Raw genomic sequence first — 16,499 nt, 5'->3', positions numbered from 1 at the left:
GAAATTAATACCATGTATGTCAATTTTATAGTACATTATTACATTGCAATTTCTTTTTAATGTTTAATTGATTTTTTTTCACATAGGTAATGCGTAACACTGTTAAGTTATAACTGAGTGAATCTTTTATATAATAAGTGATCCGTTACTTCACCTATTATACAAAATTAAAATCAAAATAAAAGGTTGCTTGAATTGTTACCAACGTACAACTAGGGGTGGGGTAGGAATACAGATATCTGATATTGGGTTTACCCGTACTTAACTCGATATCTGATATTGGGTGTTATTGAGGTGTAGATGCACAGTTTGAGGACTACTGCATAGCGGACGAGCAATACAGGGATGATGAGCTGATGTACGCAATGAAGTGGGCGTGCAGCAACGGGGCAGAGTGCAGCGCTCTTGAAGAGAATAAGCCGTGCTTCTACCCCAACACCACCAAGGACCACGCCTCTTACGCATTCAACAGCTACTATCAGAACACCAAGCACATTGGAGGCAGCTGCTACTTCATCGCTGCTGCACTTTTGACCGCTCTTAATCCAAGTAACTGTTTCTTCTCCACGTCTTAGATCTGAAACCATTTCAAAGTTTTGCAAAAGATAAACTAGATAAGATCTGAGTGATACTGCTAGCTGTTTGAATGATATACCTAAACATATTGGACTTGTTCAGTAACCTCTTTGGTTTTATTCATACGGTTGTTAATTTTTTTTATACTACTAAGAAGTGTGACTTATTTTTTAGTGCACATGGTGCAGGTCATGACTCATGCGTATGCTTCCGCCTCCTCACACAAAAGTGGTGCCCAAAGTAGCAGCTCCTGCTTTCCATCAAGGCCGGTCTTTAGGGGTCTTCAATCTTGATTTTAGCTAATGAGGCATCCAACGTGTATAACTAAAGTTGATTAGTTAATGATAATGAGACTACATTTCACGGTACTCACGGCTGCGGCCGCATATAAGATATTTGATTTTTGACTATTTTGCTCACCCTTATTTGAATTCTAGACTGACTATTTTACTCACCCTTATTTGAATTCTAGTATATCAAATATAAGTTGAGTACCAATAGGACAAATAAATAATTAAAAATAATACATGAAAATTTTACAACACTATTATTAGGCGCTGGTATTTTCACGGATAATTCTTCACACCCCTTCGGTTTAGGCGTGATTCTTCGTAGTTTTGTTCTTATTCCAAGGTGATGATAATTACAAAAGACCAAAGTCACATGGAATAGGCCCCATAGATCTTGGTAAATAGAGCATCACAAGGGAATCCTATCAAGAAAATAAAATTACACAAATTTTAGTATGCAACTGATAAAATAAGAATGAATAGAGTAAGAGATAAAGACTACCTTAGTCCCATTTTTTCATTTTAGTTTGTCCGCAAATAGGGAGTCCCGGTTCACTTATGGTAATATGGTCACACTACCTTTCTTGACATTTATTAAAACTCTGCCCATAAATATTACTTCTAATGGTAGAAGGAGGGAGCAGTTTTAATAGATTATTGAGGTCCACATTAATATTTATATGTTTAAAGCTTTCCACGTTTAGTAATCAATCAAATTTTATTGGACCAACCAGTGTATTTTTCTTAGACAGACCCAATATTTTAAAATCAAACTGATAAGTGAAATGGCGAATCCACTGAATCGACGTGGAATTAGTATTACAATTATAACCATTCAATTTAGTTATTTGTAAAGTTGAGAATATCTCAAATGGGCATGTGGTCTAGTGGTTGGGAAGGGGGAGCCGTGTCGTTCTGAGAGCATTCACGTTGGAGGGGGAGCCGTGACACACTCAGAGGCGCACTGGGGAGGGGCATCTCAACGCCCATTGTGGACGAACAAGCTGCAACAACAGAGGGGTGAATATTCATTTTGCATTTTAAATTCAGCGATTAGAATTTATTTTTTATAGTAAAAATATATTTCAAATTCAAATGTTAATTTATGTCATTTTTATGTATTTTAATTCCAATTATCAATCTCTACGTTTCAGAGATTTCAAGATAGTACCACATATTTAGTCAATTAGAAAAACTATAGTAAACAAAAAATAATTAGTGAATGATGAGTAAAGAGGCCACCGAAGACTTCTCAAAGTCAATGACATTACGATTACTTTTTTTTTTAATCAAAATAATCTTAAATTTAAGTTTCAATTGATCAAAAATTTTAAAAATGAAATAGTGAGAGAGCAGCTCAGACATCCAAGGAAGGAAAAATGCAGCATATGCTCTCAAGCCTGGCGAAAGCGAAAGCACTTAGGCAGCCACTGCGAATGTTTTGAGAAACAAGCCTTACGTTTTAGCATCATTGCGCACTCCATCTGAATAAGAAACTGATCAAATAATTTGCAAAATAAGGGACTAATTAAAATAAAACAGTTGTAGGTAGATTTTAGGCGCATCTGAATCTGAATGCAAAAGCTCAAGGAAAAATAAGCCAATGCCAGAATCTCAACACCCTGTGAATTTGCTATCGGCAACGTACAGCGCTGAAAACACCATTAAAATACAGTGCACCAGCGACTCTAAAACGTTGCCAATCAAATGGAAAAAGAAAAGCTGAAGTCAAAGCAAGCTATATAGGAAACAAAAGATCAAATCACAAGGCTTCAGAATAGTTAGTAATTCGCATCAACAAGCCAAATAACAAGGCTTTCATAGTTTGATGGTATCTATTTAGATTTTAGAGAAAATCACAATTAAAGTCTAAAAAATAAAACTAGTTAGAAAGAGCCTCAGAAACAATCGAGATTGATACATCAAGGAAATCAGATGGTACGGACAATTCTCTGTGCATCACCGGCCAAATAAATACTAGTATTAAAAATATTATACTACTTACGATTAGTTTGTTGAAGAAGGTGATCTCCTGCGGAACCGAAGAGGGGATGATTGGTATTTAAAGCTTTAGGAAAGAAACCCTAATTGTCTATTTGGACATAAATACCCTTGGATGTACACATTTTGGGCTTCATCGAGTCTTTCATTCTTTGAGTTTTGACTTTTGACCCGATTGGAAAAACTATAATACTCCAAATCATTATAAGAGCATCCGCAATGGGTGGCCGATCGGCTAGCCGAACCATTGGAATCGGCCAGCGCGAAATCGGCGAGCCGATCGGCGTGGGCTGGCCGATGCTACTGGCCGCCATTGTGGCGGTCCGATCGGCCAACGCCGAATTTTGTTTTTTTTTAATTTTTTTTAAATTCTTTTTTTAAAAAAAATTTAATTCTTTTTTTTTTATTTTTGAAAAACTATATAAACCCGATTTTCTCCATCTCTAAATTTCTGTACAAGAGCAACATCTAGCGATGGACAACAACAACTAGCCCAATACAAAATACCCCCGTTCGGCTAGCGGCAAAGTATAATGATTCAAGGTGGCTCGTGTGTGGAAGCCCGGATTTTTTTTATTATGTTATTTTTATGATTTTTAGTTAATGTACTTTTTTTTGTATAAATAAAATTAATGAATTTTCTCGTATATGTCTCGTAAATTTAATTACGTATTTTAATCGTAATTTTAATTCCGTAAATGTAGTATATTTTGAATTATTTTTATTGCACTGGCCTATAGCCGGCCTAAATCGATGTGGATATGTGGATTTTTTAGTGTTGCTGACGTGGCAGGGGAGAGAATGGCTGGCCTATTGCTGGCCTATGGCTGACCTAAGCACCATTGCGGATGCTCTAATGTACATTACTCATTTCCAAGCTTTATACATTACTAGGTTTCAAAGAATTAGACTTGTCAAGAAATTAGATCCAACCTAAAAATAAATGAAGAAAAAAGAACTAGGAATATGATGAAATGTCGCCTAGGATAAAGGAAATCATTATAACTCCTGTTTTATTTATAAAAACTTACAAAACGGATATTTTAAGTTTGTCAAATTTTCACTATTTTGAATGCCATTTTTTCAAACCCCAACTTCTGCACAATTTGAATCCCGGTCGTTTTGTTCGCATTTTCTCGTTAGCAATAAACTCGTTCATTTGAGGCTTTTCGTTCTATTTGTTGCCATGATGTGTTGAACTTTTATCTTTAGGCTTCAATATTTGTATGTGTTGATTTTGGAGTTATGTCAGAAAATGATAATAACGTGAAAAAACCGACTTCATGGCTTCAAGTCAAAACTAATGTGATTTGTCATTTCTTATGAATTTTAAAAAAACACATGTAAAACTTAAAATTATGAAGCCCAATTGAAAGGAACCTCATCCAAATTTATAAGGTGGAAACTGAAAATGTAACAAGGAAAATCCTAAAAAAAGTTACTAAAGAGTAAAAAGAAATTGTAATGTGATAATGCATAAAATTGACATACATGTTAATTTCACTAAAAAGTTATGCCAGCAAGTGATATTAAGGTAAAGAAAATGACTTGTTACGTTTTCAATGATTTCAAGTATAAGCTAGTGTGATTTGTCATTTTTCATGAATTTAAAAAAAAATACATATATGTGAAACATAAAATCAAGGTGACCACTTCAAAGGCAATAACCTCATCCAAATTTATAAGGTGGAAACTGAAAATATAACAAGAAAATTCCTAAAAAAAAAATTACTAAAGAGTAAAAAGAAATTGTAATGTGATAATGCATAAAATTGACATACATGTTAATTTCACTAAAAAGTTATGCCAGCAAGTGATATTAAGGTAAAGAAAATGACTTGTTACGTTTTCAATGATTTCAAGTATAAGCTAGTGTGATTTGTCATTTTTCATGAATTTAAAAAAAAATACATATATGTGAAACATAAAATCAAGGTGACCACTTCAAAGGCAATAACCTCATCCAAATTTATAAGGTGGAAACTGAAAATATAACAAGAAAATTCCTAAAAAAAAAATTATTAAAGAGTAAAAAGAAATTGTAATGTGATAATGCATAAAATTGACTTACGTGTTAATTTCACTAAAAAGTTACGCCAAAAAGTGATATTAAGGTAAAGAAAATGACTTGTTACGTCTTCAATGACATCAAGTATAAGCTAGTATGATTTGTCATTTCTTATGAATTTTAAAAAATACATATATGTGAAACATAAAATCAAGCTGACCACTTCAAAGGCAATAACATCATCCAAATTTATAAGGTGAAAACTGAAAACAAGAAATATCCTACTCCCTCCCTCCGTCCTACAAAAGATGTCACACTTTCCCTTTTAGTTTGTCCTAGGGGTGGATCGATATGATATATCGTATCGAAAACGTTGTATCGTGTTTCGTATCAAAAATATCGATATGAAAGAACTTTCGATATGGATAATATCAGTATCGTTATTGTATCGATATTTTGATATATCGTAAGATCGATACGATATATCGAAATATCGTTTCGTATCGAATACCTGTATATCGAAACTATAATTTCAAAACTGAAAAATAACACAAAAATTAATAAAACTTCAACACAATAAAATAAATAGTGTTCTTATTAGGGTTTCATATATATATTTTCTAAATATATGAACGAATTAAATGGATTTATATATATTTATAATTTTAAACTTGAATATGTATTGAATTTCAATATTTTCGATATATACGATGTATATCGTATATTCGATATAAAATGATATATCAAAAATATTTATAAGTATCGTATATTCGATATAAAACGATATATCGCGATATAAGGAAATTTATATCGTTATCGTATCGAAAACTTACGATACGATACCGTATCGTATCGAAAATCACGATATACCAAAAATTCGATAATTTTTCGATATTTTTCAATACGATACGAGCGATATATCATTTTTTCGTTATTTTTCCCCAGCCCTAGTTTGTCCCACAAAAAATGTCACATTTCCATTTTTGAAAAAAGTTCTCTCTCATATGAATATAAAAATAATATTTTCTTTCTCCATTTAACACATAAAATAAAACCTCCTAAAATCTCGTGCCGTTCCACAAGTGTGACATCTTTTGTGAGACAGATGAAATACTAAATTTGTGGCGTTTTTAGAGCATCCGCAATGGTCGGCTAGCGACCGGCTAGCCGAACCATTGCAGTCGGCGAGAGCGAAATCGGCGAGCCGATCGCTCGGCGCTGGCCGATGCGCTGGCCGCCATTGTGGCAGCCCGATCGGCCAGCGCCGAATTTTGTTTTTTTTTTTTAATTCTTTTAAAAAAAAAATTTAATTCTTTTTTTAAAAAAAAATTAATTCTTTTTTTAAATTTTTTAAAAACTATATAAACGCGATTTTCTCTATCTCTAAATTTCTGTACAATAGCAACATCCATCGATGGACAACAACAACTAGCCCAATACAAAATTAAGACCTAAAACAGAAACATGTCATACCGTCGGGAGTAGAGTGGGGCGGTGGCTCGTGTGTGGAAGCCCGGATTTTTTTTTATTATGTAATTTTTTTTTATCTATGTAACTTTTTTAAATGCAATTAATGAATTTTCCCGTATATGTGGCGTAAATTTAATTCCGTAATTTAATCGTAATTTTAATTCCATAAATATAGTATATTTTGAATTATTTTTATTGCGGCTGGCCTATGGCTGGCCTAAATCTGATGTGGCAGGTGGATTTTTTAGTGTTGTTGACATGACAGTATAGAGAATGGCTAGCCTATTGCTGGCCTAACCACCATTGCAGGTGCTCTTAGCCTTCCAAGTCCTCATTTCATTTGTATCACTTTCTGGCGCTGAAATTCAACATAGCTTCGACGTGGCATGCTAACGTGTGTACATAATGTTACGTGTATTTTTGTCATAATTCAAAAAACATGAATTACCACTTAACCATAAACGATTTTATATTCAGATGAGATGAGATGAGTTGATTAAAAACTGATTATGAATTTTGATTCAGCGACTTCTATCTGAATTATTGCGCCATCCAACCTTTACAATTTTATTATGATTATGTGCTAATTTCAGAACTATTTATTTCTTTTAAATATATAAAAAAATCTACATAAATTTGTGTATTAAAGTCAGCATGTCACATCAAAATTAGAAAGAGAAGCTACAATAAAAGAGTAAACATAATACAATTAATTTCCTTGAAATGAATGTTAAATAAGATATTCAGGCTGCAAGATCAGTGAGGATCACTTACACCTTTTCCTGCGCCATTTCCTACTCCACTCCTCACAAACATGAATAATGAGCCCACCATCATATTTTATGGCAGCAAGATACTGAAACGACCATAACTAACCTAACAGCAGAATACCCGAAGGAAAGACCGTGTGCAGATGTCAATGTAAATGCGCGATGCATTCAAACAATTCACAAACAAGAAACAAAACCTATAAAAAGTAACTCAGTTTCAGACCTTACAGAAAACTATTCTCGACTCCTCATGGTAGCCAATTCACTTGAATAAGTACATCTTTATCGAACGCACTCTATGAGTAACCATATCTCCAGCATGATGGTCCTCTGTATATTTGGCTTCACCTTGTACAGATAATCTTCAGGTATGTAAAATTTCCTAGGCCGCGATCCCTGTTTCACAATTAAACAGTGGAGAAACTTGTGAGCATCTGTCGAATTCTTATGCACATATAATGAGTGGAGATTGAATCGGATGCTTACCTCTATCTGATCTAACACTATAGCCACCAGCATAACCAGCTGCAGTTTCAGATGCGGCCTCAGCAGTGCCACTCCCACGCCCATAACCATACGAGGCAGATCCCTCAAGCTCTTGAGATGAAGAACGCCAGGCCTCATCCCCATTAAACGAGCCTCCATACAAGTTCCCGTAGCTCTCTTCATAAAGATTATTTGGCGTAGAGTAAAAAGATGCGGAGCCAGGAATGCCTCCATTTTCTCTGGTGTAACTTGCTCTGTCAACAAAGCTATTGTCCCCATGGCCATAAGCAATGTTTTCTCGGATTACAGAGCCAGCTTCTGTGCCTTTAGCAGAAACAGGTGAACGGCCCCAAATCTCTCCTATACTTCCAAAACCACTACCTATCCCAGCATTTCCAGTTCGAGTTCCAATAAAATCATTCGAAGTTGCTGAGTTTGTGACAAAATTAGGACTACCATTTCCCCACATGTTCCGGTTAGTACTGCTCATAAAAGAACCAGTTCCAGCACTGCCTAAGTCATATCCATTTGAACTACCATATCGACTAAAGTCTCCACTAAAATAAGAATTCATCCCATTTCCATAGCCCAAACCAGAATCCCTACTAACCCCATGGTTCAAACCGAGTCCAGAATCCAAATTCAGTCCAAAGTTATGGTTACTGGGGCTGTAGGGAGGATATCCACTTCGACCAGCAGTTACAGGACTAAAGCGACCATCCATTCTCATTCCATATCCACTTGTAGAATTTGGATTATATCCAGGCGAATAAGCATTAAGGAAACTGCTTGCTCTACTCAGGCCATAGTTATAGCCAGGGGAAGGGCTCCGCGTTGGTCCTGGAGATAACTCTTTGGGAACAGCTCTCTTAACCTCAACCATTTTCCCGTAAAGCTCATGAAAGGTTTTGAATAGAACTTTATCAACTGCTTCTTCTGACTCATAAGTTATAAAACCAAAGCCTCTAGGCCTTTGTGTATTGTGATCATACATCACAACAACATCAGTTATTGTTCCAAATTGATCAAAATACTTCTTGAAGTCACTTTCTGTGATAGTAGATGGTAAACCTCCCACAAAAATCTTCTTTGTGCGGACGTGACTCGGGGAACCTTGGATGCTCCCACTGTTTCTGTTGAAGTTCTGGTGATCATCCCTCGGAACAGCTTTCTTTGCTTCCACCTGATGAGAATGAAAGACAATAACTAAATACACCAACCATGATATTTTTATTGGAAAGCATTTTATAAATTCAATTTACTTAGGATTGCCTCTATAAAATGAAATCATTTAAAACATAAAAAACACATAAATCACATATAACAAGCAAAAGTTAATATTTCAGTAATTGGTTACTGAACAAGTTCCAGTTAGCATGTATGTGAATCAATAATCAAAAGTTCAAAACTGAGATATTCCAATTTAGGCTTTAGCATACCACGTGAAAGTAGCTTAAGTAAGTCTAATACATTTATTTGTAATACGATGATAGTACTTAGGGGGGGGGGGGAAGATCAAGTGGTAAAAGAAGACGTAATTGCAATAGTCCTCTTGAAGTGTTAAAAATTCTCTATTTCAATCATCTTTGTGGTAACATCAAGTAAAGGTTATCATAAAACAATACAACAGTCAATCCTCATAGTGTTTCGTCAATATGTACCATAGGCATGTCTGATCAACAGTATTTATTTAGTAAAAAGCTAGCATTGTCAAGCCGAAATAGCCATTTCTTGATTCGAAAGATAATATCCCATCTTTCCAAAGAAGAGGAAAATGCATCAAACATCATACTTAGTTTAAGAGTAGGAATTTAAATTCTATCTGCTCAGAACGTTGTACGACAATATAATCTGAATGTCAATGAAACAAACCATTCCACATAATGAGCTTAGAACAAATTCAAAATAAAGAATGAGCCATCAAATTCAATAACAAAAAGGGATTCGATAAAAAGGTAAGGGTGCGAGATTTACGGTTCTGCCATCTATGACATGCTTTTCTTTCACAACTTTTTCAGCAACAGAAGCATCGGCAAAAACAATGAAACCAAAGCCACGAGCACGGCCTGTAGCACGATCCTTCATTATGACAGCTTCCACCACTTCACCAAAAGCTTGGAAATATTGTCTCAGACAGTCCTCGCTCGTGTCCCACGGAATCCCACCAATAAACAGCTTCCCAGCATCCATTTCCATTCTCTGCCAATCAAAACGATCAAACACAAAGTAAGTGTCCACATCAACAACTATAAAGCCTCCATATTTCCACAACGATCGATAACAATCAATCGAATAGGGCCAATTGGTAAAGGTAAGTGCAAGCAATCCAGATCACTAAACTACTTAATATCACAATTCAATTCCAATATCCAACAAAGCGTATTGAATATCACAATTCGCAACAACAGAATACTATGATTACGAAACGCAGCAATGTAGAGTGAACAAAGATGAGAATACCTTCAAGAGAAAACTCAAACTGAAACAGGGAGATTTTGCTACTTAAAACAATAGATTCTTATCCAACAAAAGAGCATATGATCTTCGACAGATCGAAACTAACAGCACCCCCCAGAATCCAGAAGCCCTGAACAAATCAATAAGATTCAGATTTTGAGTTGAAACGATAAAAGAGAACAAAACACCAGTTTTTATTTACCAAACAAACAGGAGTATATCGAATTCAAGATCTGAGAGGCTCCACTTCAAATGGAGAAGACTGAAGCGCCCTCTTCCTTTCCTTCCTGCTTTTGTTTTACCGAAATTCAGTCTTTGTTAGAATTCCCAACGATTGTAGTCCTATATTTATAGTATGTTTATGTGAGAGAGAAGAAAAGAGAGAGATATCGTTATCACAACCGAATATGGGCAACGATGGTGTTGATAGCGCGATTGAGTTTCTGCGCATATATAGCTGTATTCTAGAGAGAGAAGAGAGAGAGGCCTTTGGCTATTCTCTCACTGTCAAAATTGTTGAAGAGGAGAGGAGTCTGTTTATAATACAACTAGATTGTTTAAAATTTAAATAACAATTAAAAAAAAGGGATGTGTGCAGCGAGCCAGCAATTTCAATATTTTTGCTTTATTCAATATAATGTCAAAGGTGTATTCTATATTTATATTACTACTACTTCGTCAATAATACCAAATCAACTCGCTTGCTTCAATGTATTTTCACATTATCTATATTAGTATTGATAAGTTGGGTCTGTCACAAAATTAATACTCCTAGTACACATTTTAATAAACATCAAATTCCTTAAGAAAAACAAAGCATTGGGCAGTGTTGATTTTAAAAATCAGAATCTGTGTAAATTATTGAGCAGTCCGGTGTCCAAAATTTAATGTAGAATGCCTAATAAACGTACTACATTTAATGTCATAAGAAAAGGCCACAAATTGATACAATATCATATGCCATTGTAGCAATTATGACCAGGATTAGTCTGTTAAAGGACTCATTTGAAAACATTCAGATCTTCTACAGTGATTTTTCCTCATTTCTTTTACACGTTTTTAATTTATGAAAGAAAATTATGAGAGATTGTATATTTAGACCCCTAAATTTTTAGTGTTTGACATTTTTTCAATTATACTGTAAAGTCAAATTTAGTTTTGTGTTTTTTTTTATGAAATATGTGTATTATAGCTACTGTAAAAATTTTATGAGACACATACTTAAAAAATAAATTTAAATTTAAATTAAATGATTGGAGTGAAATTATAATTTGGTAATGCATACTTAAACATGAATTTGAATTAAATGTAATAATTAGAGATGACTCGACAAGAAGTTCAATCCATATGGGGCCGGGCTTGGGATATATTTATTATATTAGGCCTTTGGATTTATTGCAAATCAAATATTAAATTGAGGGAACATCTTTTTAAGTTCATGTTAAATTATTATTTATGGTCCGTAAATTTTGAAAATATTATTTTAGGTTTACAAACTATGGGTTAATATTATTTGAGGTATTTTAATTTTTTTTGGATGAAAATGCCCTTAAGACCTTGAAAGGTCAATTTGGACAATTCTTTCGCTAATCATCTTGCATCAGAAACATAGAATCCAACAATTTTTAACGGCAAATTTTTATATTTAAATTCAATTTAGATGTTAATTGATCTCCATTTTGAAATTCATCTCCGGATGACAATCCAAATTAATAGGTATCTAATTTCAAAATAAATAAACTAAATAGAATTCACTCTTCACCTATAGCAAGTTATAAATGCAATTTAGATTGAAAAAATAAAATAAAGTATCAAGTCCCAATTCACTATTATTAAATAATTAGTCATCTACTAATTGAAAAACTAACATATATTTTTCCTGCAAATTTTAATTATATTTAAATTCAATTTGGATGGTAACTGAATTAAATAGTAGTAAAAAAATTGTTGGACTATGGGTCTTTGATGCAAGATGAGTAGGGAAAGAATTGTCCAAATTGCCCTTTGAAGGCCTTAAGGGCATTTTTCGTCCGGAAAAAAAGTTTAAAATACCTCAAATGATATTAACTTATAGTTCACGGACCTAAAATGATACTTTAGTAAAGTTTGTGGACCTAAAAAGATGTTCCCTCTGGATTGAAACCGTAAATAGTACCGTAAATAGTATTGTGGGCCTTGTTGATCTCCAATTTATTTTGGGGTATTTGAATTATGCAACTTTTCCCTAATTAGTCATCTTACCATATAAGTGACGGCTATTCCTAAGCTCGAAAATAAATAAAAAAGAACATAGCATGTTCATCTTATCTATACTTATGCAGATTTAAACTTTATCATTGGAATACCTAAGTATATAATTCTTTATATCAACGAAGCCACAAGTAAAAAATCTAGGAAAATAAGTGTTCATACACTTCTTGAGTTCGTTTCTAATTCATGCCCAACATAAAAAACATACATGATGTGGTAATGGAAAATTCTACGATGATACCTCCTCCGTTTCCTTATAGTTGAGACAAAACTTTTCAGCACAAAATTAAAGAAAAGAATGTTGAGTGTGCTAAATAAATAGATAAAAACATACTAAGAAAGAGAAAAAGATAGAGATAATAAAGTAAAAAGTGAACAAAGTAGAACGAATAAAGTAAGAGACAAAAAAAGTTACTATATATAAAAATGACTCAACTACGAGAACTTTTTAAAATAGACTAATGACGAGAGATTATAATCCATCAACAAATTAAACTTTGTAAAACTAAATTTAAGAGAATGCTTCATCAACTAAATTGTAGAAACATATAGAATGAAAATACTCCTATATAGTTAAAATTAATGGATAGTTAATTTGAAATTCCACTCGACACGAGAAATACCTAATAGGAGTAATAATTTCTTGTCAAATACAAACCGAATGCAAAAAATAACTTAGTATTGCCTCAATTGTCACGTGTACTTAAACAAAATGGGGTATTAATATTCTTTCTAAAAAGTTAGTATAAAAAATGTTAATTTATAAAAACAAAAATGTGATAAATACTACTCCATGAAAACAAATTATACGTAGTGTGTATATTTTTAAATAAATACGAGTAATACCATTATCCTCATTTCGCGACCAATCCATTTCCATTCACCACAAACCCTACTAAACCCCTCCTCTTCCCCATCTCTACAATTTCTACCAAAACAATGGCGTTTGCAGCAAATACTGCGTTGATTTCAAGCCCTACGCTCTTCACACCATCAAAAATCTCATCTTCTCGCCTTTATCTCTCCGTACCGTATAAAACCACGAAATTCCAGCTTTACTGCAAGCCCATTTCCTCACTTCCTCTCACTTCTTTATTCTGTCTCAGAAGGAAGGAGAAAAGCGTTTTGTCAGCTCTTAGTGATGATTTTCCGGCTGTTCTTGATGAAATTGAGGGGAATTCTAGCTGGGATGTGGCCGAGGAAGGAGAAGAGGGTGAGGGGGGTTTCGTCGTCCAGCCACCGGAGGAGGCGAAAGTGTATGTAGGGAATTTGCCTTTCGATGTTGATAATGATAGATTGGGTCTGCTCTTTGGCCAGGCTGGAGTTGTTGAGCTTGCTGAGGTATAATTGTTTTCTTCTTGTTGGTTTTGAAATTTATTTTATATCGGCGATTTAAATGTTTTTGTTGGAATGGTTTTTGGTGGGTTTGATATGTGAAATGGTAGGTTGAGTACTTGAGTTTATTGTTTTTGGATTTCCATGGTTGTTTTATGGCTATGAAGGTTTATTCTATTCCATGATTTGAAATGGGATGAGATAGTTATGTGTAGATTTCCTTTATTGTTTGTTGGCTTTGAGTATATCTCCCATATCATGGACTAATTTGATGATGTGAAATGTGTGGTGTGAGTTGACTATGTTTGATTTCCATATGAGCTTGTCATACTTGGGAAGATTTTCTTTGGTCTAATGTTTGAGTGGGAAAATTAGATTTCTTTTAGCATGGATTGGGATGTGATGCAGAGGATAAATTTATGTGTAATGAGTTTGTTGCGTTTTTTGTTTTGTTGATTTATGCAGGTTATCTATGATAGGATAACTGGTAGAAGCCGTGGGTTTGGTTTTGTGACAATGGCCACTGTTGAAGAGGCTGAGAAGGCCGTGGAGTTGTTCAGTCGTTATGTAAGTTTGATAGCTGTTTTAAGATTGGTGTTTGTTATGCATATAGGAACAGGAAGTTAGGAACTATGGACTTCATTACATTATGCCCCTCCTTGAAATTGTCGAATTATGTCTGATGTGATATGAAAGTCATATACATGCTTCTTCCAAATGAGCAAGCAATAGTTCATTCTTTGATGATTCTCCACTAGTGTTTTACCTTCCCTTCTTGAACAGGATATGGACGGCCGGTTCTTGACCGTTAACATTGCTGCTCCTAGAGGATCACGGCCGGAACGTGCTCCTAGAGAGCCCGGTCACAGAATATACGTTGGAAACCTTCCGTGGTCTGTGGATACCAGCCGTCTTGAGGAGCTTTTCAGCGAGCACGGTGCGATTGTTAGTGCACGGGTAGTCTCTGACAGGGAAACTGGAAGGTCGCGCGGTTTTGGATTTGTAGAGATGTCGACGGAGTCTGAGATGAATGATGCCATTTCCAGCCTTGATGGAGAGGTGAACCCTTTTGCTTTCTATCACTAAATATGGAACATTTGTTGGATGATAATGATTAATTTAGGGTTTATCACAAATGTGTTTGTTGGTTGATGTGGAGCTAATAATCTGCAATTTCAATTGGGTTGGTGCAGGTTTTGGATGGGAGGCCGATTAAAGTAAATGCTGCCTTAGAAAGACAAACCCGGGGCAGGTTTTGATTAAATGTCTTTGCCTTTTTGTGATGAGTTTTTGAGTCCAATTGAAATTGAACAAGAGAGTTTTTTCATATTTAGCATCTTAATTAAATCATTATGTGAAACACTGTGTTATTTCATTACTTGTATGAAATCTTGCTTTCCGGAATGAATGAGCAAGTAGAAATCTCTTGAGCTTATAGTACTATTATCTTTGACACTATTTCATTCAAAGGATTGATTGCTAAAAGGTTCTTAAACTTTAAACTAATTTTTTTTCTCATGATTTATTAAACTATTGCAACAGTACCAATTTTCAACTTACAGACAAATTTGATCTAATGTTGTTTTTAAACATATTTTATAAACTACTGTAATAGTAATACTCTAGCTTATAGTAGTAAAATAGGCACAGTTCATTTAACATCCAATTTATTTTTTTCTTCTGAATTTGCAACACATGGATATAATTTCAATGACTGAGTGCTGAATTACCAATTTTAGAGTGTTACTTCTCCCGTATTCTGTCATGGATTATATATAAATCCAGGAAAACAGGAAATGACAAATCACATAATTAGAGTACATATTCAAATCATTTTGGAGTCTCGCAATCATCCTCTAGTGTGCATCCAGTTATTGCTGGGACATGTTCGTGTCTGTAGAAACAATTTTTCGAGGTATCCGAGGCAGCACAGCTTGAACCGATGCATCTTCCATTGTCCCAATCCTTAACATTCATTGATGCAGTCTCTCTTCCAAAATGCCTCCACCTTCTGGTTGCATTTGACAATCAGATCTTTTGAGTAGGCGTAAACTTCGATGATCATCCTTGTTTCCTCCAATAGGATCTATCTTCGGAGAGTTGGATTTTGTCCAATGACTGCACGGGGACATCTGGCATGTTAGACATTTGGGGGAGGTAGACACGTTGGGGTGACAATGGGTGGGGCATCAAAGACCCGACATAACTGGGAGTACGCACATGTAATGAGCCCGTAAAAAACGAGTTGGTATGTACCATGTCCATGTTTTTAAGAGCCCAAAGTCTCGTATTACCTCAACCCAACCTAACTTCATATATTCATTTGATGAATTTGGACTACCTTCACACGCTTTACATATGATGTGACATCATAAAAGATGCAGGAGCAATAGGATAATTTCACTGAAGCTTATCAGCAGCAACAGTGAAAGCTAACTGGATTTCCACATTTCAAACATATATAGATATCCCTTTTACTTTTGCTGCAGCTAAGTAAGGAACTATAACTTGTCTTTATGTAAAATGTGGCAATATTAAAGTACTACTACTATAAAAGCATAGAAAAACAGACTCCACATCGATATACAATCCTCCCTCCCCCTCACCGGAAAAAAGTAAAGAAGCATCGTGTGCTTCATTTCATTTCTTTATGTTTCAGTTTCACCTTCTTTCCAATTAAGTTCTTGAAAAATAAAGTAAAGTTACTCACTTATTTGATGGTGACTCACTTTGATTAATTTGATTATTCATTTTGTGTTTCAATAACTACTCCATTTAACTATATATTTCCCGTCCAATTCAAGATGACCATATTCTTGAATGACACGAGAATCCAAAATTTATATCAAAACTAAG

At 34.6% G+C, this 16,499-nt stretch overlaps 2 protein-coding genes, 2 long non-coding RNA genes and 2 other non-coding genes across 8 annotated transcripts; 2 read left to right on the top strand and 4 right to left on the bottom strand.

Annotated features, from left to right (window-relative positions):
- Positions 1-203: 203 nt before the first annotated feature.
- Positions 204-939, top strand: LOC125194438. Its single transcript, XR_007171756.1, has 2 exons — positions 204-549; positions 765-939. It is a non-coding gene; the product is annotated as an uncharacterized LOC125194438 (long non-coding RNA).
- A 1,176-nt stretch (positions 940-2,115) lies between these two features.
- LOC125197507 lies at positions 2,116-2,912 on the bottom strand. Its single transcript, XR_007172079.1, has 2 exons — positions 2,872-2,912; positions 2,116-2,350 (listed from the first exon to the last, which is right to left on the bottom strand). It is a non-coding gene; the product is annotated as an uncharacterized LOC125197507 (long non-coding RNA).
- On the bottom strand, positions 2,220-2,343 carry LOC125197703. Its single transcript, XR_007172230.1, has one exon. It is a non-coding gene; the product is annotated as a small nucleolar RNA SNORD14 (small nucleolar RNA).
- On the bottom strand, positions 2,760-2,834 carry LOC125197669. The gene has a single exon (XR_007172201.1). It is a non-coding gene; the product is annotated as a small nucleolar RNA snoR117 (small nucleolar RNA).
- Positions 2,913-7,040: 4,128 nt separating the features above from the next.
- Positions 7,041-10,576, bottom strand: LOC125196347 (heterogeneous nuclear ribonucleoprotein 1-like). Of its 3 annotated transcripts, none has more exons than XR_007171883.1 (6): positions 10,261-10,574; positions 10,062-10,188; positions 9,576-9,800; positions 7,602-8,784; positions 7,339-7,511; positions 7,041-7,221 (listed from the first exon to the last, which is right to left on the bottom strand). XR_007171883.1 is itself a non-coding variant. In XM_048094839.1 (6 exons), exons 4-6 carry the CDS (start codon positions 9,795-9,797, stop codon positions 7,498-7,500), a joined length of 1,419 nt encoding a protein of 472 aa, XP_047950796.1. In that variant the 5' UTR covers positions 9,798-9,800; positions 10,062-10,188; positions 10,261-10,345; positions 10,461-10,566; the 3' UTR covers positions 7,041-7,497. The 3 variants fall into 3 exon arrangements, 2 of the variants coding, with proteins under 2 accessions (XP_047950796.1, XP_047950795.1); XM_048094839.1 differs by having other exon boundaries at positions 7,041-7,511; positions 10,261-10,345; positions 10,461-10,566; XM_048094838.1 differs by having other exon boundaries at positions 7,041-7,511; positions 10,261-10,576.
- Positions 10,577-13,155: 2,579 nt separating this feature from the next.
- LOC125197145 (28 kDa ribonucleoprotein, chloroplastic-like) lies at positions 13,156-15,047 on the top strand. The gene is made up of 4 exons (XM_048095855.1): positions 13,156-13,649; positions 14,109-14,210; positions 14,427-14,702; positions 14,837-15,047. Exons 1-4 carry the CDS (start codon positions 13,248-13,250, stop codon positions 14,900-14,902), a joined length of 846 nt encoding a protein of 281 aa, XP_047951812.1. The 5' UTR covers positions 13,156-13,247; the 3' UTR covers positions 14,903-15,047.
- Positions 15,048-16,499: the final 1,452 nt, after the last annotated feature.

This window comes from Salvia hispanica, chromosome 6 (genome assembly GCF_023119035.1).
Source record: "Salvia hispanica cultivar TCC Black 2014 chromosome 6, UniMelb_Shisp_WGS_1.0, whole genome shotgun sequence".
NCBI classification, from domain to species: domain Eukaryota; kingdom Viridiplantae; phylum Streptophyta; class Magnoliopsida; order Lamiales; family Lamiaceae; genus Salvia; species Salvia hispanica.
Note: the sequence above shows the minus strand (reverse complement) of the source record. Positions and strands in the feature narration are given on the sequence as shown.

Coding starts and splice junctions, on each gene's coding strand:
- LOC125196347 (XM_048094838.1), bottom strand. CDS start 9,797: ATGGAAATGGATGCTGGGAAGCTGTTTATTGGTGGGATTCCGTGGGAC. Junction 8,785..9,575: donor ATGTCATAGATGGCAGAACC/GTAAATCTCGCA, acceptor CATTCTCATCAG/GTGGAAGCAAAGAAAGCTGT.
- LOC125197145 (XM_048095855.1), top strand. CDS start 13,248: ATGGCGTTTGCAGCAAATACTGCGTTGATTTCAAGCCCTACGCTCTTC. Junction 13,650..14,108: donor GAGTTGTTGAGCTTGCTGAG/GTATAATTGTTT, acceptor TGATTTATGCAG/GTTATCTATGATAGGATAAC. Junction 14,703..14,836: donor TTTCCAGCCTTGATGGAGAG/GTGAACCCTTTT, acceptor GGGTTGGTGCAG/GTTTTGGATGGGAGGCCGAT.